The 23,089-nt window shown below is 50.6% G+C and overlaps 4 protein-coding genes across 4 annotated transcripts; 2 read left to right on the top strand and 2 right to left on the bottom strand.

The window, feature by feature from the left end:
* Positions 1-638: 638 nt before the first annotated feature.
* Positions 639-7,992, top strand: LOC135575773 (uncharacterized). The gene is made up of 5 exons (XM_065034871.1): positions 639-831; positions 1,467-1,588; positions 3,454-3,552; positions 3,955-4,119; positions 5,375-7,992. The coding sequence occupies exons 1-5, from the start codon at positions 744-746 to the stop codon at positions 5,519-5,521; spliced, it is 621 nt and encodes a 206-aa protein (XP_064890943.1). The 5' UTR covers positions 639-743; the 3' UTR covers positions 5,522-7,992.
* Positions 6,930-10,482, bottom strand: MRPL27 (mitochondrial ribosomal protein L27). The gene is made up of 4 exons (XM_005503095.3): positions 10,292-10,482; positions 8,514-8,636; positions 7,725-7,792; positions 6,930-7,357 (listed from the first exon to the last, which is right to left on the bottom strand). The coding sequence occupies exons 1-4, from the start codon at positions 10,311-10,313 to the stop codon at positions 7,151-7,153; spliced, it is 420 nt and encodes a 139-aa protein (XP_005503152.2). The 5' UTR covers positions 10,314-10,482; the 3' UTR covers positions 6,930-7,150.
* A 40-nt stretch (positions 10,483-10,522) lies between these two features.
* Positions 10,523-15,077, top strand: EME1 (essential meiotic structure-specific endonuclease 1). The gene is made up of 8 exons (XM_021288491.2): positions 10,523-11,159; positions 11,242-11,369; positions 11,562-11,654; positions 12,088-12,209; positions 12,444-12,567; positions 13,105-13,217; positions 14,070-14,259; positions 14,628-15,077. Exons 1-8 carry the CDS (start codon positions 10,523-10,525, stop codon positions 14,802-14,804), a joined length of 1,584 nt encoding a protein of 527 aa, XP_021144166.2. The 3' UTR covers positions 14,805-15,077.
* Positions 15,078-16,618: 1,541 nt separating this feature from the next.
* LRRC59 (leucine rich repeat containing 59) lies at positions 16,619-21,053 on the bottom strand. The gene is made up of 7 exons (XM_065034870.1): positions 20,818-21,053; positions 20,321-20,380; positions 19,658-19,816; positions 19,230-19,334; positions 18,543-18,615; positions 17,928-18,101; positions 16,619-17,407 (listed from the first exon to the last, which is right to left on the bottom strand). Exons 1-7 carry the CDS (start codon positions 20,920-20,922, stop codon positions 17,163-17,165), a joined length of 921 nt encoding a protein of 306 aa, XP_064890942.1. The 5' UTR covers positions 20,923-21,053; the 3' UTR covers positions 16,619-17,162.
* Between the last annotated feature and the right edge of the window lie 2,036 nt (positions 21,054-23,089).

Here is a 23,089-nt window from a genome sequence, read left to right as displayed (position 1 = left end):
GGAGCCCGGTTGTGACCCGTGGAGCTGCGGGCTGGCTCTCAGTGCAGAGGCTGGCCCCGGCAGCAGCCGCCCTGCACGTACCGCCTGCTCGGATTACTCGGCGTTTACGTTAACTAATTAACGTTAAGTGCAATTAGCACCTCGCGGTGCCTGCGGTGCTCGGGCAGAGCCTGCTGTAGCCCAGCCCAGCTTTCCCTCCCCAGGAACGGCCTAGCGCCGGGGTCGTTCCCTGCCCACTGACCCGAGTCCGAGCAGCGCCGTGTGGGATCTGAGAGCGACACCCGGCCTGGCCGGCTGCTGCTCGGCCGGGACAGCGCTGCTCCGGTAACCCCGGCGCGGGGCCGCCTGGGGCACCCGCGGATGTGCTGGGCTGGCCCCGGCGTGTCTCCGGAGGGGAGAGGACGGGAGCCCGCCCGGGAGGGCGCTGGGCTGTATCGGGGCCGCCCGCCCCGATTCCCGCCCCGGATCCCGCCCCGCCGCGTCTCCACGGCAACCGCCGGTACTGCGTTCCGACCGGTGAATGTAGCCGGTCCCGCCTACAGCCAATGGGGGCCGGCGGCGGACGGCGCGGCGGCCAATGGGAGACCGGCGGGGCGGGGCCACTCCCGGTGCCCCTGCGGCCGCGCATGTGCGCCCGGCCCCGCCCATCTCGGCCCCGCCCATCCCTGCCCCGCCCCGCCGGCGCCGGGGCGCGTGCCGCGGGCAGCGCTGCCGGTGGCGGTGGCGGTCGCGGTCCCGGCGGGATGGCGCATCCTAGCGAGGCCTCGGCCCACTCGGCGGCCGCCGCCGCGGCCATGGACAGCAACGTGCTGGCCATCGTCATCGCCGCGAGTGAGTGGCGGGCGGGGGCTCCGGTGGGGCCGGGCGGGGGCGGCCGCCGTGCGGGATCAGCCTCTGCCGTTGCCTCCCGGGGCGGTCTCGTGCTGTGCCGGCGAAGCGATTCTCCCACCCACGGCTGCTTGAGCATCGCGGTCCTTGTCCGGGGCTCCGCTGGCTCCCGGGGCTGTGGCCCCGAGCGAAGTGGCGGTGGGGGGTTGGCGGTACCGGATGGGCTCCGCGGAGCAGAACGGAGGCTGGGCGGGAGCCGCGGGTTCCCGAAGGCTGGAGCGCTGGCGAACCGGCAGCCTGCCGGGGTACCGATCCTGAGGGGGGAACCACGGCCCCGGGCGGGAGGGCACCGGGGTACCGGGAGCCCGGTTCCCGCGGGTCCGGTCCCTGCTGCAGCGGTCCGGAATGGGGCTGAGCCGCTCTGGCTCTGCAGCTTGTTCCTGTTCTCATAGGGACAGAGAGATGTTGGGTACAATGAGGCTTTTGGCGTTCCCAGGACAGGTGAAACCGGCTTCTCTGGGGCTTTTCCAAGCTGCTCTTTGCCGAGGCGCCTGGAGGGTGCAGGCGGGAGGCAGCAGGGAGGCCTGTGGACCCGCTGGGCTATCTGCTCATTTGCTACTTTTCCCTTCCCCTGACAGCGGTGTCCACCTCCGTCTTCATCGTGGCGATCCTCATCCTGCTGCTGCTCCTGTACCATCGGGATCCCATGTGCTGCCAGTTCCTCTGCTCCTGCCGCTTCTTCCAGACCCCCAGCCAGTATGTGAGTGTCCTCCTGCCCGCGAGCCCCCACCTGCTCCCCGAGCTCCTGTTCCCTTCCACTGGGGTCTGTGAGGCTGCATCGCCGGGCTCGCTGATGGCTGTGGGACCTCCGAGCAAAGCTGGGCTCTGCCCCCTCCTTGTTGCCAATCTGTCCCAGAAATGCATCCACCCAACCCTGAAGGGCTGTGCTGCTGGTATAATATCTCCAAAGCTAGGACTAGCAGGTTCCCCAGCTCCCCACGCAGCTCAGGAGGGGTGTTCTCCTCCCCTGGCACAGTGCGTGGGGGCCAGGCTCTGTTTTACAGGGAAATCACCCAGCGGGGAAGAGGGCTGGAAGCTCAGGGCAAAGGCAGACAAAGCCGCTCACTAGCGCTCGCATCCCCGGCAACAACTGGCTTTCTTGTGCTCAGCTCCTGCATGCGGAGCAGTGAGAGACAAAGCCCTTTTGCTTGCATCTGTAATTTCCTGGGGCTGGCTTTCAAGTGGGGAAGCTGGTGATGGAAAAAGAGCAGTGTGTTCAGCCAGCACTGCCTTTGTGGTGGTGGCTGCCTGGGGAATGCTCAGAGAAGTTGGGACATCCAGCCTTGGCTAGCAGGGGATGGGGAGACATGTACCATGAAAGGCAAATCCAATAGTCCAGCACAGGCTGGGAAGTCCCCAGCAGACGTCAGAGTGGGAATGGGCTGCGCTGCTCGAGTCCCCTGCCCACCCTGCTGCCTCTGCTACTTTCCTCCTCTTCTTCCCTGCTGCCTGTCCCTGGCACATGTTGGGGAGAAGGCTCAGACGCTGCTCCCCAAGGCGGCACGGGATGTGCCCTGAGCTGCAGGGCCTTTGCTGTGCCTGGGTCTGGCTCTCGGGTGGGTGGTTAATGCAGAAGGCATCTTGCCTTTATCAAAGGGCTGTATGGACAGATGGATGCGGATGTGGACTACATGTGGGAAGCAAACGTATATAGGATGTATTTTCATCAGAAAAAGTGAAGCAGTAGTTGTGTGAGGCAGCTTTTGAGCAGGTGTAGTTGCGCTGGTTTTGCTGGTTGGTTATTAAAACGAACAGTTGCAGCTCCAGCCAGCCCAGTTTCCCTGCAGCTTCTGTAATTGCACTGTAGTGCCAAGACAAATGCGTCCTCAGTTGTTAAGAACAGAAGTGAATCTGATATTCGTAGTTCCCCCTGTGGATCTCTTGTTGTTCTGGGAGTCTCTGGACTGTTTTCTGCTGGCAGAGATGAGGCTTTTCTGAGAGCAAGGAACAGTCCATGGCTTGAACTCTGGCTCAAGGGTCTTCTCTGCACAAGAGGCATCTCTGCTGTTGCTCAACACCTTGACAGGGAATTGAGTTTAACTGGAGCAAGACTGCTCAGGAGCAGAACAGCTATCGCTCTGCAGATTTGCTTGCTACGTTATCCTGAAATGACTCTCCTGGTAGATAAGCATTTACAAATTGTGTGACCTTGAGCATGTGACAGAGCTCTTATCTACGCTAGCGGAATAGTTGAGTTGGTTTTATTTTGTCCTCCAAAGATAGTTCTGCTGAGTCTGAATGAAACCCTGCCCTAGGCACGGGCTGCCATCCCTCGGGCTGCGCTGCATAGCGGTGCCAGCTGGCTCGGGCGCTAGGAGCAGGCTCTGTGCTGCCTGCTGAGGATGTGCCCGAGCTGGCGGTGCCAGTAAACAGGCAGGCAGAGGTTCACTGCCAGCGGTGAGAGCCATGCGAGCCAAACGGGCAGAGGTAGCGGCTCTCCCCCACTGCCCAAAGTCCCAGCTCCCAGGCTGTCCCGTGGGAGCTGGCTGAGCCCTGCTCACAGCCGGGCGGGGTGTGAGGGATTTTGGCTCTGCTCATGTCCTCCTCCCTGACCCCTCGTTACAGGACTGTCCCCCACCCTACTTCAGCAGCAGCCAGCGACTGGTGGGTCCCCAGCGTGGAGCGACACAGCTGGAGAGCGCTGCCGAGAACCCGGGCGTGCAGGTGAGGGCTGCGTCCCAGATGGGAAAATCATAGTGAAGATCCTGGTGATTCTGGGAAGAGACCCAGGTTATGGGAACCTGTGGATCTCTTGGAGCATATGGAGAAGGTGCTGGACCACAGGAGCAACTTTGGGAAGTGCTGTCTGTGTTTATAACCCTGCAGGAGAGCATCAGGGATGCTGCAGGGGACAGCCTGCTGCCCTGAGGTGTGTGGGCCTGAAATGCCAGGCAGATCCCTTGGGGCTTGGGATGTTACAAACAAAGGTGTAGTGATCTCCTGGGAGAGGAGATTTCCCCACAACTTTGAACCCTGAAGTAACTGGAGATGACACCAAGCTGTGAACTTTCCTTGAATAGAGCCACCACCACACTGACCGTTCTCTTCTGGGCCGGGCATTTCTAGGGAGACGAGCTGTTCTGTGTCGGACCCCCCAGCACCTACCAGCTCCCTTCCTGGGAGCAACCCCGCTTGCCGAGCTACGAGAGTGTGCGGAAGAAAGATCGCCAGCGGGAAATCCATCAGATGATCGCCGAGAGGTTTGGGCTGTGGGCAGAGCCCTCCCAGGAGGTGAGCTCTCCCTTTTCTGTTCCCCCTCCCCGGTCTGTATCTGGGTCTTGCTTCAGCAATTAGTTCTCTGCGATTGCCTTTCTCCGATAGCCTTTATCTCTGGGAAGGGCACAAAGTGTTCCAGGAGGTTCATTTTGTGTACATCTGTGCTGGTTAATGATCGATCTCTCTGGGTGCGTTTGCAGAAATGCCTGTGCCAGGAGGCAGGGCAGAGCTGCCTATGAAAGGGCAGAACCTTTGGATCACCCGCTCGGTACAAAACCGAGCTGGGAATGTTGGTTTTAGATCTGTGAGGCTTCCACAGTTTCTTGCTCCCTTCTTCCTGCAGGACACCTCTGGGAGGCCCCTCACTATTACCTTAAACTGTTTATGGCTTATTTATGAGCAGGAGGCTTTGTCTGTTACAACATTTAAGATTCGCACTCCCACAGTAGGATAGAGATAAGCGAGTGCATCTGCCAAGTAGGTCCTGCAGCAGTGGCCTGAGAGGCTCCTGTTGAACAGAGACCTCATTGACTAAAACAGAACAGAAACATTTGAAACCTTGAACAGAGCACTAAAGGTTCACCAGTTTACCTGGATTCGGGGCTATTAAAGCTGCACCATTAAGTTTGGCACAATCAACACTTGCTACTTGGTGTCTGGAGCTGTAACTAATGATACTAGAGCACTGAGGGCACAGGAAGGTAAAGCCCCCAAGGATAAGTGGGGGAGGAACTGCAATGGGAGCTCTTCCACAACATCCCTGTGCCACTCCTGTCACTGGTTATGGGGACAAGGCTAGCCCAGCTCTGCCAAAATAAATGTAACAACAGCCCAGAGGTTCTTCCCTGCTGCTGCACTTCCTAAGAAAGCCTGGGTAGAAAGCCTGGTTTGAAGGTGCTTGTGTAAAACCTGATAACTGATCCTTGGTCAAAAGAATGGGAACAGTCTAATTTTAATAAATGTCTGGTCTTTTCTGGCCTTTCAGCCAGTAGTGACAAGTCCTTGAAGGGAGACAGGGAAGAGCAGGAACCTGGTGCAGAATATGAGGGGGGAGCGGGTAGAATGTGCCTCACCAGCGGGTTTCTGCCCAGCAAACCAGTGCTAAGCGCGTTTCCCAGGTGTCCATCTGGCAGGTCACAGCTCTGAGTGCGGCAGGAATTTAATGGCAGGCTGGTGGTGGCTCTGAGCCTTGTCACCCACTCTGTAAGAAGAGGTGGGATAATCTGGTTATTTCTGATCTGCTGTAATGCTCTTCCTCTCTGCTCGACAGATGCCGCCTCCCTACGAGCACGCTCTGCGGCACCCGCCGGCTCTCTCAGGAACACTCATCAGCTCAGGGACCCTGGACAGACGTGGCGTGCCAGAGCCGTTCCAGGCGCCTCTCAGCTACCCAGCTCAGCGAAACACAGACGTGTAAGGCCTCAGCCTCGCGTTACTGCTCCTTCCTGTGGTGGCAGCAACAGAAGTGCCTGTGACACCGTTCTCATCTGCAGGGAGCGGCCGAACCTCAGACCTCCACCCAGATTCACCATCAACTGAGACACAGGCCAGTCAGACCCGATCAGGGGACATGTCCCTCCTACCATACCAGGACAACTATGGAGCCATCGCCAGGTATTGCATCCTGAGCGATACTGGAGGGATATTGCTCGCTTTTCTCTGGCAAATGTACTGTTAACAGCAAGGGCCCGGCTGCTTGTGTGCAGTGGGCAAGGCCGAGGTGAAGCTCAGCTCAGGCAGAGCGCCCTCCAGCAGCTGGTACATCGTACCTCTGTGAGGCGAGCACGGCCCATCAAGCCAAGGATTGGCCTCAGACAGCGGTTATGTTGTCCTACTTCAATTATGTCTTGGGTTATAAAGTGTTTTACTTTGTCAGTGTATCAGATATCAGGTGGGAATCCTCACCTGCGAGTGGCAGAATGCGCTCAGTGCACTGGAGCATCACTCTGGGCTCTTGCACACGGTTCTCTGCGACAGAGCGATGTTGTGTGGATTTGGATAAAGCTCTGGAGAGGCTCCAGGGGCTGTGTCACCTGTGGTGTGTGAGTACTGGCCACTGAGACAAACCGTGCGGCTGCCCATGTGAGCCAGGAAAGGACCAAAGTGCGGACAAAGTATCTGGTGGGTTCCGTGAAGAAAAGAAAGCAAAGGTGGACACGCGTAGCTGCCCCAGTTTACCCGGTCGTCTTCTGCAGGGCAGACTATCTAATAACGTCAACACTGGTGTCCTTACACCACCGATTTTGATAACCTGTTTTCTAAGGCAGAGCCAATGTTTCAAATTGTTTACAAACCTGTAGATAAAATGAGATTGGTTTGGCCACAGGGCATTTGGGCTCCTTTCTTTTGAGCAATGTAAGCTCAGAATTGTCACAGAATGACTCCAGGAAAAGGAGAATGCTTCTGGATTATGGCTTTATGATACACCTCCAGCTGCCGAGCTTCAAACACCACCAGGCTTATGCATCTTACCAGGCACCTTGAAGTCGGTCATGAGTTCACTTATGAATGTGAACTCACCTTGTGGGTAAATGGAAAACTTTCAGATATCTGAGTTAATCATTGAGGTGAGTTAGATAGATGGAAAAATCTACCTTCCCAGGATGCAGTTAATGCAGGTGGAAAAGGATTTGTTATCTTCTGCAGTATTTTGAATTAAGATAAAAATATAACAGTAATGTCTAAAAATTAGTGAAAATTGAGGGAATTATTAATGGGACAAGTACAGACATAAGAGTGACTGTAGGGAGAAATCATCCAGCAGCACAAAAGGACAAGTTCTCCAGAGGAAGGCAGCTTGATACTAAATGAACAGAAGTCACACGTTCTATGAACAGTCAAGACCTTCAAGAGTATTTATTAAACACAAGTGCCAGCTGGTGATCCCAGTGCCTGGACACTGCCCAAGTGTGCTTTAGGAGCAAGAAAACAAAGTCCTAAACTGGTATCTTCAGAGCGAGAATGTTCCTGTCCTCGCTGCCAGTCCTGCTGGAGCAGTATGTCCCAGCCACTCCATCCCATTTGTCCCTGTGCCAATGCAGGAGGCTCAGAGCATGGTGACCAGTTTAAAACTTCCTACTTCTGCGGTAGGGATAACGTTGATAAAGGTCTTATAAAGAATCGCTCCTTTGGGTAGGCGGCAGATCACCTCCCGGCTCTCACTGCTGCGGGGTGGGGGTATATAAACCTCTTTGGTGTATCTGACAATCCCGTCTTCCAGGGCGTAGAGCGTCTTGTTACGGCCCATCCCCACCTGGAAGAGGATGAGAAGGGTTAGAAAGGGAAGGCTGGAAGTTCACCACTGAAGCAGATCTGATTGTTGGTCTGCCTCATTTGATAGGCTGGCGTCAACAGCATCTGTTGCTTTGTATTTTAAAATAAAAGGAACCCACACTGTTTGTTTTTAGCGATCGGTACAGAAGGGAGCTCAGGACAAGGGAGGAGAGACCGGTTCTACCCAGAAGCACAAGAACCCAGTTAGGTCACAGATGTGTTTGGGGACATCTGTAACTTCCAGAATGTTAAAAACTAGCTTGAGAGACAGAAAGCGCTGAGTACAGGACTCTGCTGGGGCCTGCTGTTTTTTTGAGAACCAAGGAAGAAATGGAAAAACAACTTACATGAGCCCCTGGATGCCAGCGTATCAACCTCTGCGTAGCCAAGATGTTGCCAGCGTGCACAAATGCACCTGTAACAGAGGGACAGAGTCAGAATGCAGAGAACAGCTCCCCAGAGCCCTGGCAGAATGCAAATGGTTCCAGGACTTACAAACCCCAGGTTTCTGTGGGAATTTTCTAAGGAAAAGTTACTTCAAATGCTAAAAGCATCTCAACAAAAATGCTGTTAGCAGGAAATAAAGGGCAATTGAGATACAATGGCAAAAAGCAATTCCAGTCTTTGAAAAGATTACTTTTAGCGTACAACGCATTTTCTGGTTGTTTTATTACCTTTCACGTCGATATGTTTTCATTGGCAAAGCTAATAATTATGAAGCACTCAGCTGCAAGAGTCTGTACTTTGCCTTCTGCTAAGCCTCATAATTCTCCCCTTTGTAAACATGGAAAATGCGCAGCTTTTCAGCACAGCGTGGGGGAAAGTGCACGGACGTGATGCGGTGTCCTGCAGTGTATCCCCCCCCCCCGGCGCTCCAGAGAGGCTGAGGCAGAACCAAAGTACGTGTTTTGTGGGCAGTTTTGGCTGGTGGCTTGCAGGCCCATCTGGAGGAGGCTGACTCACCCTGCCCCTCCAACCAGTGACCCTTGATCATGAGATTTTGCTCAATCTCCCTTTTTCTTTCTTTTCTCTGGCCACGTCCTACTGAAACACTCAACTACTGACACCCAGACCAGGGGAGAAACTGTGAAAACCCAACAAAACAACAACAAGGCTCAGCAGATACTCAAACCCACCTTCAACTTTTTTGTACCCATATCGCTTCCCAGGGCTGCGGCCACCTAAATTTTTTGAGCTGCCTCCACTTTTCTTAGAGGCACATCTGACAGCAACCAGGCTCGTCTGAGGAGGGGTTAGAACTGGGGTAGGAGCAAAAACAACAAAGAAAATGTCAGCTGAAAAAAAACCCAATACTCAGGCTTTTATTTTTGTTCAGATTTGAAGGCTGTCTGTTAATACAGGCCTTAACATTAACGACAAAAGAAAGTTCTGGGGCATAAAACCTGGCTTCCAAGATAAATCATAATTTGTCCCCTGAAAAGAGGCCACATCTCAAGTGCTGCTGCTGCCCAGTGAGGAATAAAACCCTTGGCAATGACGTTAAAGGACGTGCTCAAATTCCTGTTCCTGCAAGGCCTTGGAAAATGAGGTAGAGATGCTGTGGATGGGCCTGGTATTGCTTTGAGAACAGACAAGTTGTGATCTCTGTTTCAGTTTCCCTTTTGATTCAACGGCATTTATTTACACAGTAATATTTTGAAATATTCTTAAAAATGAGAAGACTCCAATTCAGGCAATGTATAAGCATACAGGGAGTTGCTATCCCGAACATAATAATTGAAGCATTTTGTGCAAATCCTGGCATTACAACCAGGACAAGTCAAGATAAAAAACAAAGTCAGTTGTTAAAGACACTGATTGTCTCTGGAACACAAAATACTATTCATACCACAAACCTTTTCCCTTAAATAGACACTGATAGAAAACACGCTGGTTTTCTTATCAAGAAAGCCAAGCTCTTACGAGCTTCTCTTGTTAAAAATGATAGAGAAATAATTAGTTATTTAAAAAAAAATCTCTTCAGTGTGTCATTTCATGCAACAAAGCCAATTTTTCTGAGTCTTTCTGTTCAACCTCTCAAGCAGCAGGTTAGCACATAAGAGTGGTTACTATAACGTTCTTCTTTCCTTATCCTGAGTAAAACCACTGGGTTAATTCAATCTTAATTAAATTATCACAGATACACAGTGAGCTAGAAATATGGTTGAAAAAGGGGTAATTGCTCCACAAAGAACCATTAATTTGAGGAGTAAAGGAAAGGTTCTGAGACTTGACAAAATACAGAGAAGTAGGCGAAGGTGAACATGAGTTAATTTCATATATGCAAATAATAGAAAGTTACAGTCCAAGTAGCTTTTATTTAAAAAACAAACAAAACAAAAAACAACAAACAAAAAAACCTTCAACCAACCAACCAAATAACCCCCCCAAAAACAAAAAACAAACCAAACAAAAAGAAACCCCACAACCCAACAGGCTGATTCCAGGGTTACATTTTGTGTTGCATGAAAGAAGCTTTGCTAAGCAAAAATTAAAAAAAAATGAACCTCAGAGCATTAGACGTGGGGAAAAGCAGTTCTTTAGAGATGACTGAGACAGTCTGTAACTTGTCACACTGGATATCAGTGGAAAAACAATTCTGATGTCTCGCCAAAGAAACCACGAGAATATTTCTGCCAACACGTGTAATTTTTTTTAATGGATTTTTAAAGCCTCCTGACTATTGCACTGCACAAGCTCGCTGTTTGGTCTCGCACAGATACGGTTTTTTCCAACGATGAAACCCCCCCCACCCCTGCGGTTTTTCGAGGCCAGAAGGGACAAAACCCTCAGCTCCTCAGACCCGACCCTGCCTCACTATAAACCTCCTAAGGACCCCTTCCCGCGACAGGACCTGAAACCCGCCCATTTACCCACAAGTAAAGGCGAAGGCCTCGACCCCGGGGACACTCACACAACCGCCGCAGCGCCGCCATTTTCCTCAGCGCCACTTCCTCTTCCGGCGGGAGGGAGGGGGCGGAGCGGAGCGCGGGGTTGGGAGGGGGGCGGAGCACGGGCGGCGGCGATTGGTCCGAACGCGCGCGCACTCGCCCGTGCGCGCCTTTGGGCCAATCCGCAGCGAGCGCGGGCTTCGCCTCAGGGCGGGCGCCGGTCGTGTAGTTATTTCACGGCTTCCCCTCGGGGAATGGCGGGTGGGGAGTCGGGGTCTGAGGGGAGCGATGAGGAGGAGCTGCCCACTTTAGCCTCTATTCTGCAGCCGCCATCCGGCGGGTTGAGCCGCCAGCGGCCTCCGTCTCCCCGTCCCGAGCCGGGGGTGGTTGTGGTGGAGAGCAGCGAAGAGGAGGATGAGGTGGTGGAGGTCCCTCTGTCTGAGAGGATCAAGAGGAGGGGGGAGGCGGCTTTTAATCCCCCCCAGCTGGACGCAGGGGATGCGGCAGGCAGAGCTGGATTTTCTACCAACTGTGACTTAGTGCCTGGCAGCCAAGCTCTGATGTCGCCTGGAGATGTGTCTTGTGGCGACCAGAATGGCATGTGTGGCTCTGAGAGGCTTTCCTTGTGTCCACCTGACGCTGCAGACCAGCCGAGCAGGCCTCTGGTAAGCGAAGCAAGCCCAGAAATATCCCCCTCTCCCAAGAACCCAAAATATAGTCAGAAGGAGAGGGAGGCAATCTGCCAGGCTGCGTGGCAGAGGAGGAAGGAGCGAGAAGCACGGCGGAGGCAGCAGGAGCAGGAAAAAGAGAGGAAGAGGGCCCTTGCCAAGATGCTGAAAGCTCAGCGACCGGGGGAGTGCCAGAAATACATAACAGTGGTGCTAGATCCAGGTACTTGTTCTCGTAGCCTGCATCTGCTTTATGTAGACTCTCAACTCTTGCTGTGGAGGCCTGACCCATGTGCTGATTTCAGCTCTCTTACAGGTGGAAGGTGGTGGGCAGATCCTCAGTGCTTTGCAGGCTGCGAATTATTCCTGTGTTGTTGAGAGTCAGGCTGTTCCCTGCAGCGTTTCCTGGAGGAGAAAGACTCTGTCATCTCAGGTGTGCGAGCAAAATCTCCATGTTTGTGTCCTCTCTTTCCTCTGTTATTTGCACTCACTAGTAATTGTACTTAACAATCTAAGTAAACACCCTCTAATCTTCTCCCTGCCTCAGAGGTCTGAGTGGGAGCACCAGCTTGAATGAATTATAAACATGCTGCTGGTCTGGCTGTTTGTTTTTATACCTGGATAGATGGAAGACAGAGATGAATGGACAGAAGAGCCAAATGTCCTGGTTCTGCTTCGCCTGGAGGAGTTTTTGTCCATGGTTCACAACTACAAACAAGTGAGAGTGCTTATGACTTCTGTGCTCTTGTACATGCCTTGCTGTACAGGTGGTGTTTGTCATTCCTCTTCATGGCAGGAAGGTTTTGATGTGGGATGGAGCCATGGTTCCAGTAAACCAGAAATGTGTTTTTAGAAGCCACCAATGGATCAAAACCACTAGGGCTGTATAATGCGAAGTTCTGACAAGCTTTTCTTCCTGGTTATAATTTTTCACATGTTTTTGGGGAGGTAACATTGCCAGATCAAGTGGGATTTATATTTTTTTTTTATTTATTCCTGCCATAACTTTATATCTGATGAAGTATTGCCTGCTTGCCCCTGAAGAGCTTGGTGAACAGACTTTTTCAGCTGCAGAATCAGAGCCATAGGTTGGTGTGCTTGCATTTGTACCTCAGAATGGTTTAACTCCTTGTTTCTGTTGGTCTTTGCAGGGTGCCCAGGGCTGTACAGAAGGACAGAAGGACACCCTGCAGAGCTATGTAGCTCGTGTGATGGAGAAAATGCCCGGGAAAATTCTGGCACTGCAAGTAGTTGGAGTAGAAAATTATTTCAGGTTAAACATTTTTCCCTCCAAATGTTTCTGTGTTGTCTCTGGCCTTGCAAAATATCATAGAGGGTTACATTAATTCCTTCTAGGAAAGACTGGAGCATAAGAGGCGTTCTGCTTCACCATTTGTTACATAGAAACAGAAGCGAAAGTTCCCCAGCCTGTCACACAGTAACCAAGGGGAAATACCCATGGAAGGGCATGAACTTCTTTTTATTTTACTCTTCTTGTGTCTCTCAGAGTTCAGTCAAAAAAGAGGCCGCGACAAGCAGCAGCAGGTGGAAACCAAGAGGAACAGGGAAAACGGAGAAAAAAGCAAGTTAAGGATTCTGGCCTGGAGATAACCAGATTGGACGTGGAAGAAGTGAGTACCTTCAGAACAGGCCTGCAGTCATGATCTCTTGTCCACCATTGTTTGAACATTTGACCAAGTTGTCACATACTTGGATGGGGGAATTGAGGCTTTGTCAGCCCATATGTCTGTGGACAGAGCTCTGTGGGGTCAGTTCCCCACTGCTGGGAACATACCTGCTCTCCCACGGACTAACATGTCTTGTTCACTGATCTTGGACAGTGAAATATTGATCCCTGACAGCATCTCTCACCCTTTGAGTCCTGCTGGTGAAGCATGTCAGTGCTGCTCTGGCCTGGGCGTGCAGTGTGTAACGAAAACCTGGCACTGAGGAGCTGCAGCAGCTGAAATCGTGCTAAACTGGTATTAACTGGCAGGAGCCAGGCTACCCCTAAGTACTTCAGTGCCTTAAACTGTTCCCAAATTGGGTAGAGAGTGGATATTCTTGTCCTATAGCAAGATGTTGCGGTCCCCTTTTTTGTTTCAGACAAGAGTAGGGTTTGATGGGAGAAGATCAATTGTTCCATTTGTTGTTTGTAATGATTACAGGCTTTAGTGGATCTGCAGCTGTCCAAAATCCAAGTCAACATTTTTGAGAGCTGTGAAGAGCTTGGAGAATTTGCCACTATGTTGACAAAAGCTGTAGCTGAAGCACCGTTCAGGTGAGTAAGGTTTGGTCACATCTGTTTTGGAGAGGTTGCACTTCCATGATTACTGGGAGGGAACAGCAGGTACGCAGCTGTGCGTTGGTGTGACCCAGCATGAAGATTTTTAAAGGAACTGGAAACACAGAGCAGCTGCTAATGCAGCTCCTTCAGTGCAGTGGTAGTTCTCAGAAACTGGTGTCCTGCCAGGGGAGGGGTGAGCACAGGCCCTTATTTTGTGTTGAAATATTGATGTCAGGCAAAGCTCTTGTTCTCAGTCTGATTTCAGGAGTGGAGAGGGAACACAAGTAGGGTTGGGCTCCTACAGAAGCAGCTTTTCTTCTCCAGTAGGTAACCAAGAGAGACGTTATTGAGGATGAGCCATTTAGCTGCCTTCATTGATCAGGAAGGAGCACAGCGTGTTGCACGGTGATAGCTGAGAAAGCCATCTTGTGCAGTCTCACACAATCCGAGCGTTCCTGTCATAGCAGCTGCTGCGTTTTACATCTCAGCCATGAGAAGAAATAAGATGCCGTTAAAAATTACATGTAAAAGTGGTTTATTGTGATTGACAATTGGAAGGTGAATTCTTGTTTACCACTTTGTACGTGTGTTGCCTTGTGTCAGAATTGCTGCCAAGTACAGGGTTGTTTATTTTCCTTTTTCAGTAGGAATGAGTCTTAAACAAGGAAATTGTTACTACATGTAAAGAAAATAGGGTCAAATTTTTAGCATTTACTTTGATGCCAGTGGTGTCTCTAAGAGCATGGAGTGAGAAATGCATCTGTTGGCACATAGCCAGAGTCAGGAATAGGGTTTTTGTCATAGCCTTGTTGTCTCATTTGCTTTCCCATTCTTTCTTTTCCCTAGGCGAGAGCGGGAGAAGACAGACTTCTCTTTCTACTTGGATAAGCGGTGGTGCGGAGGGGTGAGAGTGGATTGTTCCGGAAAGGGTCTCTTCGAAGTTTGGAAGAGGCAGATACAGCAGTTTAATCGTGTCAGCCTTGAGATGGCTGATGCTGTTGTGTCTGCCTACCCTTCTCCTCAGCTACTGGTCCAGGTGAGGACACCTCAGGAATACTGAGCACTGTGTGTGGACAGGCAACTGGTATAAGGAGCGACAGAAAGCATTTAATTGGTAGTTAATTTGACACAATGATTCTGTATGAGCTATTCAGTAAAGTGGTGAAGGAACCGATTCCTTAGCACCCATTCCTTTGGCTTTGCAGAGCAGACTGCTGAGGAAGCAGCACTGGTTGTGCATCAGCCTCTGAGCTCACAGATGAGGTCTGGGGAGAGACCCAGTAAAAAATTAGCACGTATTGTGTGAGGGTAGAGCAGTCACAGATGCATAGCTTTGATTATTTTGGGTTTTCTGAGCATTGGATACAAATGGCTGATACCGTTGTTCCTTTGTGCTGTTCTTAGGCCTATAGCAGATGCTCCTCAGAGCACGAGCGAGAAAACATGCTGGCTAATATCCCCGTACATCGTGGAGAGGGTGTGACAGCCACCTCCCGGCGGATTGGACCAGAGCTCTCCCGACGAATCTATCTGCAGATGACTTCTGATGACCCTGATCTCTATTTGGATTTCATGGGGTAGCCCTGAGGAATGAGGATATTCCTGCTTCCTTGGTGTAAGCACTCAGCTTCCTCCTGAGATTAAGTACTTAGATAACAAACAATCATTGATCCTAGCTTTAAGACTTAAAACATATTTAGACTTCAGCAGAAGAAAGTTGGATAAAATTGCTCAGTGGCTGGAGTTTACAGAAGATGGTGAACATCTTCCATTAGAGCATGACTTGGGCACGGCTTACAGTACTGATAGTTCCTTTTATTTGTCTTCCTAGAAATAAATATTTTTGAATAATAATAATAATGATCTTTGTTTTTTAACGTGCCATCTTGAGTATAGACAGGTATGTCATCTGTTGAAAAGCATACTTGCTACTGCTCTCCTAAATTGCAAGTAGTCCTCTCTCTGTGTGAAAAATCTGAATGTTAAAGTAACATGGTGCTGCTCCCCCAGCACCTGCTCTGGTGAGGTGGAAGAACTTTACCTCACAAAATAGTTTGTTTTCTGCTGCGGCAGATGGGAGTGAGTAAGACTAATTTTCAGCTATAAATTTAGGCTGCCCTGATTCAGTCTCCAGACGGCTTAATCTATAGAGGGTCTTGAAATCTGATTATATGCGCTGGAATTACAAGGTCTAAACAGTTGGCAGAAAATGCTTTCTTTTAATTAGATTGGAGAACATACTTGCCTGTCCATGAAGCCATTAATTAGCACTTGTGTGCACATGAGGACGGGTGAGATCTCGTGTGACAGCAGCACTTACTGAGATGAGTGCTGAGAGTGAATTAAACTGCCCAGTGTGTGGGTGTTCCCATTTGGAACCGTGCCGCCTCGAGTGAAGAACTGCCTACCCACCACCCTACCTCCAGGGATTCTGCAGGAGCCCCGGCCTGGCCAGCAGCACTTCTCACCTCAACTGATCAAACCTGTTAGCCTGGTGTTTGCAAACTTCAGCAGCACTCACCTGGACAGCAAAGCAGCAGAGTCCTGCCAGGTGCCAGCAGGGATGGCTGCAGGGAGGAAATGTCACTTTGAGTGGCGCTTGTGTTTCCGAACATGTCTGGATAGTAAGCAAGGGCCTTTTAAGAAACATGATGAGTTAGATACCAAAAGTGAAGCCTAAAGCTGTTTCAAGGAAGCTTAGAAAACATATGTATTGCTAAGCCAGAGACAGGCCACCTTTTCTGCCTTTTCCCTGATATTCATGCTGTTTTTTTTTTTTGCGTGGTACTTGGGGAATCACAGTCTTATCGTTAGGTTACAAAGAAGTGAAGGCTTGCTGCTCCAATGCTGACCTTGCTGTGAAATGCTATAGATTATTTCCTCATGGCACTGCTCTCATCAGCAATAATTCCAGGTATTAGAAGGGAGGGAGCTGTTCTGGTGACTAATGTAGCCAAGTCTCAGTGGAGCCTGTAGCATGGATATTCTCTGAAACCTGCACTTACTGTGTGTGTTTGCACTTAATTTTAGTGCTGTCAAAGCCCTTAAGGCTACAACAAACTTCTGTTTGGTTTTCTCTGTAAGAAAATTATAAATAATTCATAGGCTTTTGCAGAGGTGAGTTTTTTCGTCTAGTTGCAAGCCACCAAACCTCCCAGGCTTCCTGACACCCCAAGTGAAGCCCTTTTCTTCCTGCCTCAGCCTGCAGTGCCACCCACCGCCACCACTGCAGCCTGCAACAGGCAGTCAACTCGCCGCTTTGTTGGCACTAGCTGGTTAAAATAAATGTACTTGGAAATCATTACTGTATATACTCAGAAACAATTTTTAGCTGTTTCTTAGAAGACCTAATTCAAACTAAAACTGGATTAACAACATAACCAGTTCAGACAAACTGCTGCGAAAACTGTTGTATTGAAAATTTTAAGCTCCTTTCAATAGTACATCAGCTTCTTTGCCCCAACCCGCAGCTGCGCAGCCATCCTACACACCTGTTGTTGGTCCTGGAATAGGCCTTAGTGTATTATTCCCATACAGCCATACCACCGATTTTAGCACATATAGAAACGAAAGCAAGGAATGGATATGTATTAAAAATCTCCTACCTCCAGGGTAGAGCTATAGCTACCCAGATAATGCATAGGTTGTTTTTCACTCCTATAGATCGGCAGTTTGCTGTATCTCCCAATTTAAACATCCCTTGGAGGCAAGAGGGGTTAACTAGTTTAGGTTACTGTGGGCAAATAATGGGAGTTACAGGCCGACTGTGAAACATGCACAGCAAAGATGATCTGAACAATAACTGCTCTGGGGGGAGTGGACCAGCAACTCACTGCTGACAGATTAAAAGCAGTTTCGTCAGAACGCAATTCCATAGGAATTCTGGCTGCGTAGATGGTGGAGGGAGATGCTGACGAAGCAAATACCCGTCCGGGACAATCACTGCTGTGAGTTCTGCTGTAGCAGATTTTGCAGGGTTTTGTGGTTTTGCAGAGCGGCTAACACGTCCTCGTAGAGAGTGTTCACGCTGATGCACAGGGGTTGGCGTCGCAGCTCCGTCAGCTTGCAAGCAGCCAACGTGCAGAGGACGCAGAACAGTGCAAAGAGCAGGACCCGCAGCACCGACCGCGACCAGGAATGCTTGTGCCGGGGTGGCGGAGGGGGACGAGAGCTGGAGGCAGGCTCTGGAACGCATTTACAAGACAGAGAACACAAGGAATTAATCAAATATCTTTAAATTTACATTCCGAAACAAGCTGTTCAGGTAAGATACCTTAGCCTGTGCTGCAGTTGTCTTTTGTCATGAATTTTCATCGCTTAACTCTGGTTAATAAATAGGTGCACAGGATCTACTCATTTAGGATGAAAAGCTTCAGATTTTGTTTCCTGGGCAGCAGTGAACAGGGTGTAAAGCACCACTGTGCTGCACAAGATTTTTGCACATATAGTTCAGTACATTTAAAAATAAATGAGTGGAGGGTAGTTCTCTGTAGGAGCAGCTGAAGAACCTTGTAGGTCAGCAGCTCATCGAGAACACAGATGACAGGACAAAGGTAAAGCAGTTGAGCTTCTTAGAAGTCCTACAGGTTTCCCCCCCAGCTCCAACCCTCTCTCAATACCTGGACTGCATAAAAGTAAACCTGGCAGCATCAAAACGCAATGATGAAATCTGATGCAATCCCACCCACAATGGATACTACTTACTTCGGGTCTGCACATTTTCTTTTTTAGTTTTCTTTTCCATCTCCTGTTTTGCAGCTTTCTGAGCATCATACTCCCGTCTTCTGCGTTCCTTTTCTTCCGCCTTCTCTCGCTTCCTCAGTTCCCTCTCTTGAGCCTCCTTTGCTCGCTGTTCTGCTTCACGCTTCTTCTCCATTTCTGGGAATTAATAGGAAGTTTATTTCCTTTTATGTAAAGGGTTGTCATTGCCGCCTTCCTTATTACCTGCTTACCTGTTCCCTGTTATTAACAAATAACTATACCTTTTTTTTCTATATTACATATGTTGCATTTTGCTCCTTCAGAATTAGGTTTCCCTTAAAACAATCCTGTGCTCTTCCTTCATATATTTATAGGTAACCTATAGCACGTTCCATCTAGAGATCTAACTTACTCAGGCAAGAAATCACACAGCTATCCCCCGGTCATCTTTCTCTCTCTGGCCCTTCTACCTTGCTACTCCTGGAGTCCTCAGGATTTTGATAGTTACAAGTATTTTTTAGATTGCGATCTGTTAGATGGCAATCGGTATGTTTGGGTGTGTAAGAGAGGTCAGGATCACTCCTCAGCAGACAGCGCATGAGGGGTTTTTGTGCTTACCTCGCTCTGCCTGCAGCTTCCGTTGCCGTTGTCGGTCCTGCTCAGACTGGATGGCTTTCATGTGCTGCAGAACCTGCAAGGTCCAAGAACACAACCTGAGATCTCTGCAGGGGGCTGGTTCCAGGCTCAGCTCAAATCAGAACAGCCAGAGCGGAGCAGGGGACAGCTGGCTGTCCCCAACCCCAGCTCACCCTGACAGGTATGGCTCCAAAGAGAGGCCGCACCTTCCCATACAGATCTTTGCATTTAAGAAACAGATCTTTCCGTTAAAAAACAAGCGTGCCAAACTAGTTAGCTGATCCAGAAAATCATAGAACACTTTGTTTTATGTGAGCCTATCATTTCTCAGAGCTTCTCCAGACATTTTTACACTATAAGCCTAGACATGGATTGTTTTGTCTGATTATGCCTCCTCTTCCTTGGCAACCAATTCCACTACGGAAGAGGATCCTACTCAGCCACGTGTTTGCTCTCCACAGGCACAGAAATGGTGAGGTCAGAGCAGTGAATCTGCACCTCACTGGCAGAAGAAAGTTCAAACTGCTGCAGCAGCTGCCCAGCTTGCAAAGCACAAAGATGAAGAACCACCACCAATAAAGTGAAGTAAGAAAAGAAAAGAAAAGAAAAGAAAAGAAAAGAAAAGAAAAGAAAAGAAAAGAAAAGAATTAACAAAAGCAGATTCCTTACCTTGACAGCAGCCTGTTTACACTGCTTCTCATCCAGACAGTCTCCTGCTACTTTAGCTAGGACAGGATCCAGGGGATTGTCCTTCAGATCCAGCCACTTCAGATTCTGCAGAAAGGAAAGATAAAGGGGAGGCTGTAAGAGCACAGCAGCATTGTGATTTTTTTTTTAAGAGATCCAAAGCAGAAGCAAAGAATTACTTAGTTTTCACATGAATGAAACAGGTAAGAAAGACAAGCAGAGAGCTTGAGCAGAGGCATTTTTAGTAGCTGTGAGATAATTTCCACTGGGCTGCGGTGCAGAGACAGCTGAATTCTGGAATGGGTAGTCAGCAGGATGGATGCTTTACCAGAGAAATCAACTTGAGATGGATCACAAGACCCTGGGCTGCATCCCAAAGCTTTACGTAACTGCCCAGCAATCAGTTTTACCTTGAGCTGTGCAAAGCTGACTGGCAGGGTCACTAAACGGTTGTTCAGAAGGTCCAGGTGCTGTAGATTGACCAGGCGGCCGAAGTCTAAGGGCAGCTGTTGAAGCCGATTTTTACTCAAATCCAGTTTCACCAGATGCAACAAACTGCAGAAGTCTGACTAGAAACCAAACCCAAAGAGCAGAAAAAGCTTGTCAGCACCTGTATGGAGGAACCTCAGCGAGGAGTACGTGGAGATAGCCTGCGCCTTACATAAGCCAGAAATCCTTAACTTGCTACAGACCTGTGATGGAGGAAAATCACTCCCCCTCTGCCTCGGAAGATGGAGGTGGAAAACAGTGGGCTAGATAAGACAGACAGACTGACAAGGTGGTGTATGGCAGTAACACAGACACAACCCCCGGTCTCCACTGCTGATCAAACTGGTCTGTATTCACATGGGGATCCTCTGGCAGGAGGATGCTGCATCCTTCACGCACCGCAACCCTTTTCTCTTGTGTCTCAGCCAAAACCACCCACCAGTACCCGTCAGTGCCAGCGGAGTCATCCAACCACTCCAGAACGGGGAAGGTGCCAGTTCCAAACCTCCTGGTGAACCTCTCCTGAACCTCTCCTTATCTTTTCTAAACATTTCCCAGCAGTTCATCTCCCTCTATCACCTTACCGGCAAGGAAATGAGGTTGTTACAGGACAAATCCAATATAGTAGCTTTCGGAAGAGCAGCCTGAAAGAGAAACAAAGCACTAAATCACCACCGAGGTACACCCCTACCCTCTGACACCTGCCAGTTTTGCTTCACCCTCTGCGGTTTCTCCCACGTCAGTCTGTCCGTCCCCCCAGCCGGCTGCCTCCGAGGTCACCACGTCAGACCTGGATCGATTTCTGGGGCTCAGGGCAGTTACTTATCGCGGAATAGCTGTGAGCAGCGGGAGCTGCTCGGCCGACAGCACACGCAACCCCCCTCGCTGCTGTTTTAAATATGTGCGGGCGGGCTCACCTACACCTCCAGCACATCTGCACCCCCCCCGCGCACATCTGGCTCCCCTGCCCACATCTGCACTCCGCTGAGCGGCCTCTTCCCAGGGACCGAGCTGGCAGAGCCGCTCCCCGGGGCTGCGGTCCCGTCCCCGCCGGGCGGGCCGGACCGGACCGGACACTCACCAGCTCCCGGACCGGCACCTCGTTCAGGTCGCAGAGACTCAGGTCCAGCTCGTTACCGTCCAGCTTGTCCTTCAGGCTCGGCCCCTTCCCGCCACCCCGGGACATGGCTGCGCGTACCGGCGGGTCCTCCGGGAGCCAAGCAAAGCGGAGCCGGTGCGGGCGGGGGCGGCTCGGCCACGGCTCCACCACCCACTTCCGCGTCCACGTCCGCACGGGGCCGAGCGCTCCCCCTGCCGGCCCGGAGCGGAGCACAGCCCGGGGCACCGGGACACCGGGACACCGGTACCGCTCCGGGGCACCCCCGAGCGCAGCCCCGCCTCCCCCGCCAGCCTGGCAGAAGTTCGCTCAGTGGCCTTCACCGTGAAACCGTCCAGCTGGGGGAAGGAGATCTGTCACCCCATCAACGCCTCATCGTTCGTTTCACGGGGCACGCAGCACCCCACGATAAAACAGCCGTTTAATGACTAATAATCCCAATATGAGCACAGAAACCGAGCAATCCGTACCTCGTTTTACAAGGGCAGTCAGTCACTGCCGCTTTAGTCTCCTCGCAGACTCTGCAGTGAGAGTGGTGAATTCACTCTTCGCTGGGCTGTGTACCGAGATGTTTCTCTTCACGACGTGCAGTCAATGTCCCTGCTTCGAGCCAACGCTCCAGCGCTGCACAAGCAGAACATTCTCTTATCTCAACAGACCTGCTGAGGAGAAAGAGATGGAAAGAGAAAAGGAGCCTGGGGCAGAGCAAAATTAGTATTACGCAGTAATGGGACTACAGAGAGTACTAACCTGGAAAGCAAATTGTGATGTACAGGACCTCACAAAGGTGTTTTAACTATTCCAGCACATGTCTCCCGTGGGTGCTTTGGTGAGATTTTGAGCTGCCAGTAGGTCTCTCCCAACACCACAAGATCTGCGTTAGCTCAGCACAGAGGTAACTGAGACCGAGATACTGGAGTCTCTGAGCAAAGCCACCCCAAAACAGCAAACAAGGATTCGCCTTGTAGAAAGTATAACAAAATCAGTTTGAGGTTCATGTGCTCTCATGCAGGAGACTGTAGAAGTTTTTTGGAGCAGGTTGTTGTTCCTCCGAAGCTGAGCTGAGATTACATTTGAGAAAAGAGATGTCTAGTCGCGCAAGAACCTCTCCTGTCCCTCAGCTTTTCACAACAAGGTTTGAAGGGTGAGGAAGGACCAGAGGACAACCAGCTTCCAGGTGAGGAAACCCTCACGTTGCCAGATCTCCCAGCAAGGACACCAAGGGAGGCAACTGACTGCCTGAGCCCCGCGTTACCCTGCGGCAGAGAGGGGCTCTTGGGAGGTGCTGCGCAGCACACAGCCCCAGCTCCCCTTCCCCACCATGTACAGTCCAGCTCCTGAGGGTAAAACCTGGACGGCTTGGGGGGACCCGAGCAAGACCCTCTGCATGGCTCAAAAAGGCCTCTGTCTGCACAGTGCTGCATGACCGAAATCTGCACTTATGGGCTGAGGCCAAGAGTCTTTGGCTCTTAGCAGAAGGAAATGAGGGTGTGGACTGGTTACAAACTTACCTACTTATTTGTGATTAACTTGAAGGCAGATTTTAAAATCTTTGTTTGAAATAAATGATATCTTACTCAATGGTGCATGAAGTGTTACCGGTTCGGGGTGCCTTTGCTTTGACAATTTCAAAAAAATATACCCAAATGTCAAGGTTATATTGACTTCTGCATAATTCTTGGTTTAATACCTAACCGGGATTAATCCTGTAGGCTATTGATTGGAATGTGGGAAGATCAGACTGAAAGTCGGGTTTATTTTTATTTATTTAAGGTGAGAGGTTTTTGGATCACAGACCTTTTCTTTTTTTTACTTTGTGATTATACAACTCTGAGCACACCGCTGCTCCTGGAGTACAAACCCCCTTCCACCCGCAGCAGGGTACAGGCAGCCAGGGAGTGCTTAAAGCTGTTAGTGAGCTACTAACTGTGATAACTCATTAAGTGAATAGGGCTGGAAATCAATCAGTGACTCAAAAGGCTCAGGCACTAAGCAATGGAGAAAAGTGGAGGCAAGTGGTGTTGACTGCGTTGTACCAAAGACCATGGCAGCCGGGGTGTGGGGCTTGTTTGGGGTGCAGTGGTGGTTGGGATTCGGCAGAAAGAAGCTGATGGGGCAGTTTGAAAAAAGCAATAGCGGAGGGGGGAGATAGGGGGACGGAGGTGCAGGGAAGCGGCTGGGGTTCTGCCGGGGCTGTGCGGCGTGAGCCAAGTGTCCCAACTCGCCCCCGCCGCCC

This window comes from Columba livia, chromosome 18 (assembly GCF_036013475.1).
Source record: "Columba livia isolate bColLiv1 breed racing homer chromosome 18, bColLiv1.pat.W.v2, whole genome shotgun sequence".
Classification (NCBI taxonomy): Eukaryota; Metazoa; Chordata; class Aves; order Columbiformes; family Columbidae; genus Columba; species Columba livia.
The sequence above is the reverse complement of the archived record's forward strand: the minus strand, read 5'-3'. Positions and strand labels throughout refer to the sequence as shown.

Bases quoted from the DNA above. Each gene is read 5' to 3' on its own strand.
- LOC135575773 (XM_065034871.1), top strand. From the start codon at position 744: ATGGCGCATCCTAGCGAGGCCTCGGCCCACTCGGCGGCCGCCGCCGCG. The intron at 832-1,466 runs GTGAGTGGCGGG...TTCCCCTGACAG, and splicing joins GGCCATCGTCATCGCCGCGA to CGGTGTCCACCTCCGTCTTC. The intron at 1,589-3,453 runs GTGAGTGTCCTC...CCCTCGTTACAG, and splicing joins TCCAGACCCCCAGCCAGTAT to GACTGTCCCCCACCCTACTT.
- MRPL27 (XM_005503095.3), bottom strand. From the start codon at position 10,313: ATGGCGGCGCTGCGGCGGTTGT. The intron at 8,637-10,291 runs GTGAGTGTCCCC...CTCCTACCCCAG, and splicing joins GGCGGCGCTGCGGCGGTTGT to TTCTAACCCCTCCTCAGACG. The intron at 7,793-8,513 runs GTGGGTTTGAGT...CCTCTGTTACAG, and splicing joins TGGGTACAAAAAAGTTGAAG to GTGCATTTGTGCACGCTGGC.
- EME1 (XM_021288491.2), top strand. From the start codon at position 10,523: ATGGCGGGTGGGGAGTCGGGGTCTGAGGGGAGCGATGAGGAGGAGCTG. The intron at 12,210-12,443 runs GTTAAACATTTT...TGTGTCTCTCAG, and splicing joins GGAGTAGAAAATTATTTCAG to AGTTCAGTCAAAAAAGAGGC. The intron at 14,260-14,627 runs GTGAGGACACCT...TGCTGTTCTTAG, and splicing joins CTCCTCAGCTACTGGTCCAG to GCCTATAGCAGATGCTCCTC.
- LRRC59 (XM_065034870.1), bottom strand. From the start codon at position 20,922: ATGTCCCGGGGTGGCGGGAAGGGGCCGAGCCTGAAGGACAAGCTGGAC. The intron at 19,817-20,320 runs GTAAGGTGATAG...TTTGGTTTCTAG, and splicing joins ACAACCTCATTTCCTTGCCG to TCAGACTTCTGCAGTTTGTT. The intron at 18,102-18,542 runs GTAAGCACAAAA...ATTAATTCCCAG, and splicing joins GAAGCTGCAGGCAGAGCGAG to AAATGGAGAAGAAGCGTGAA.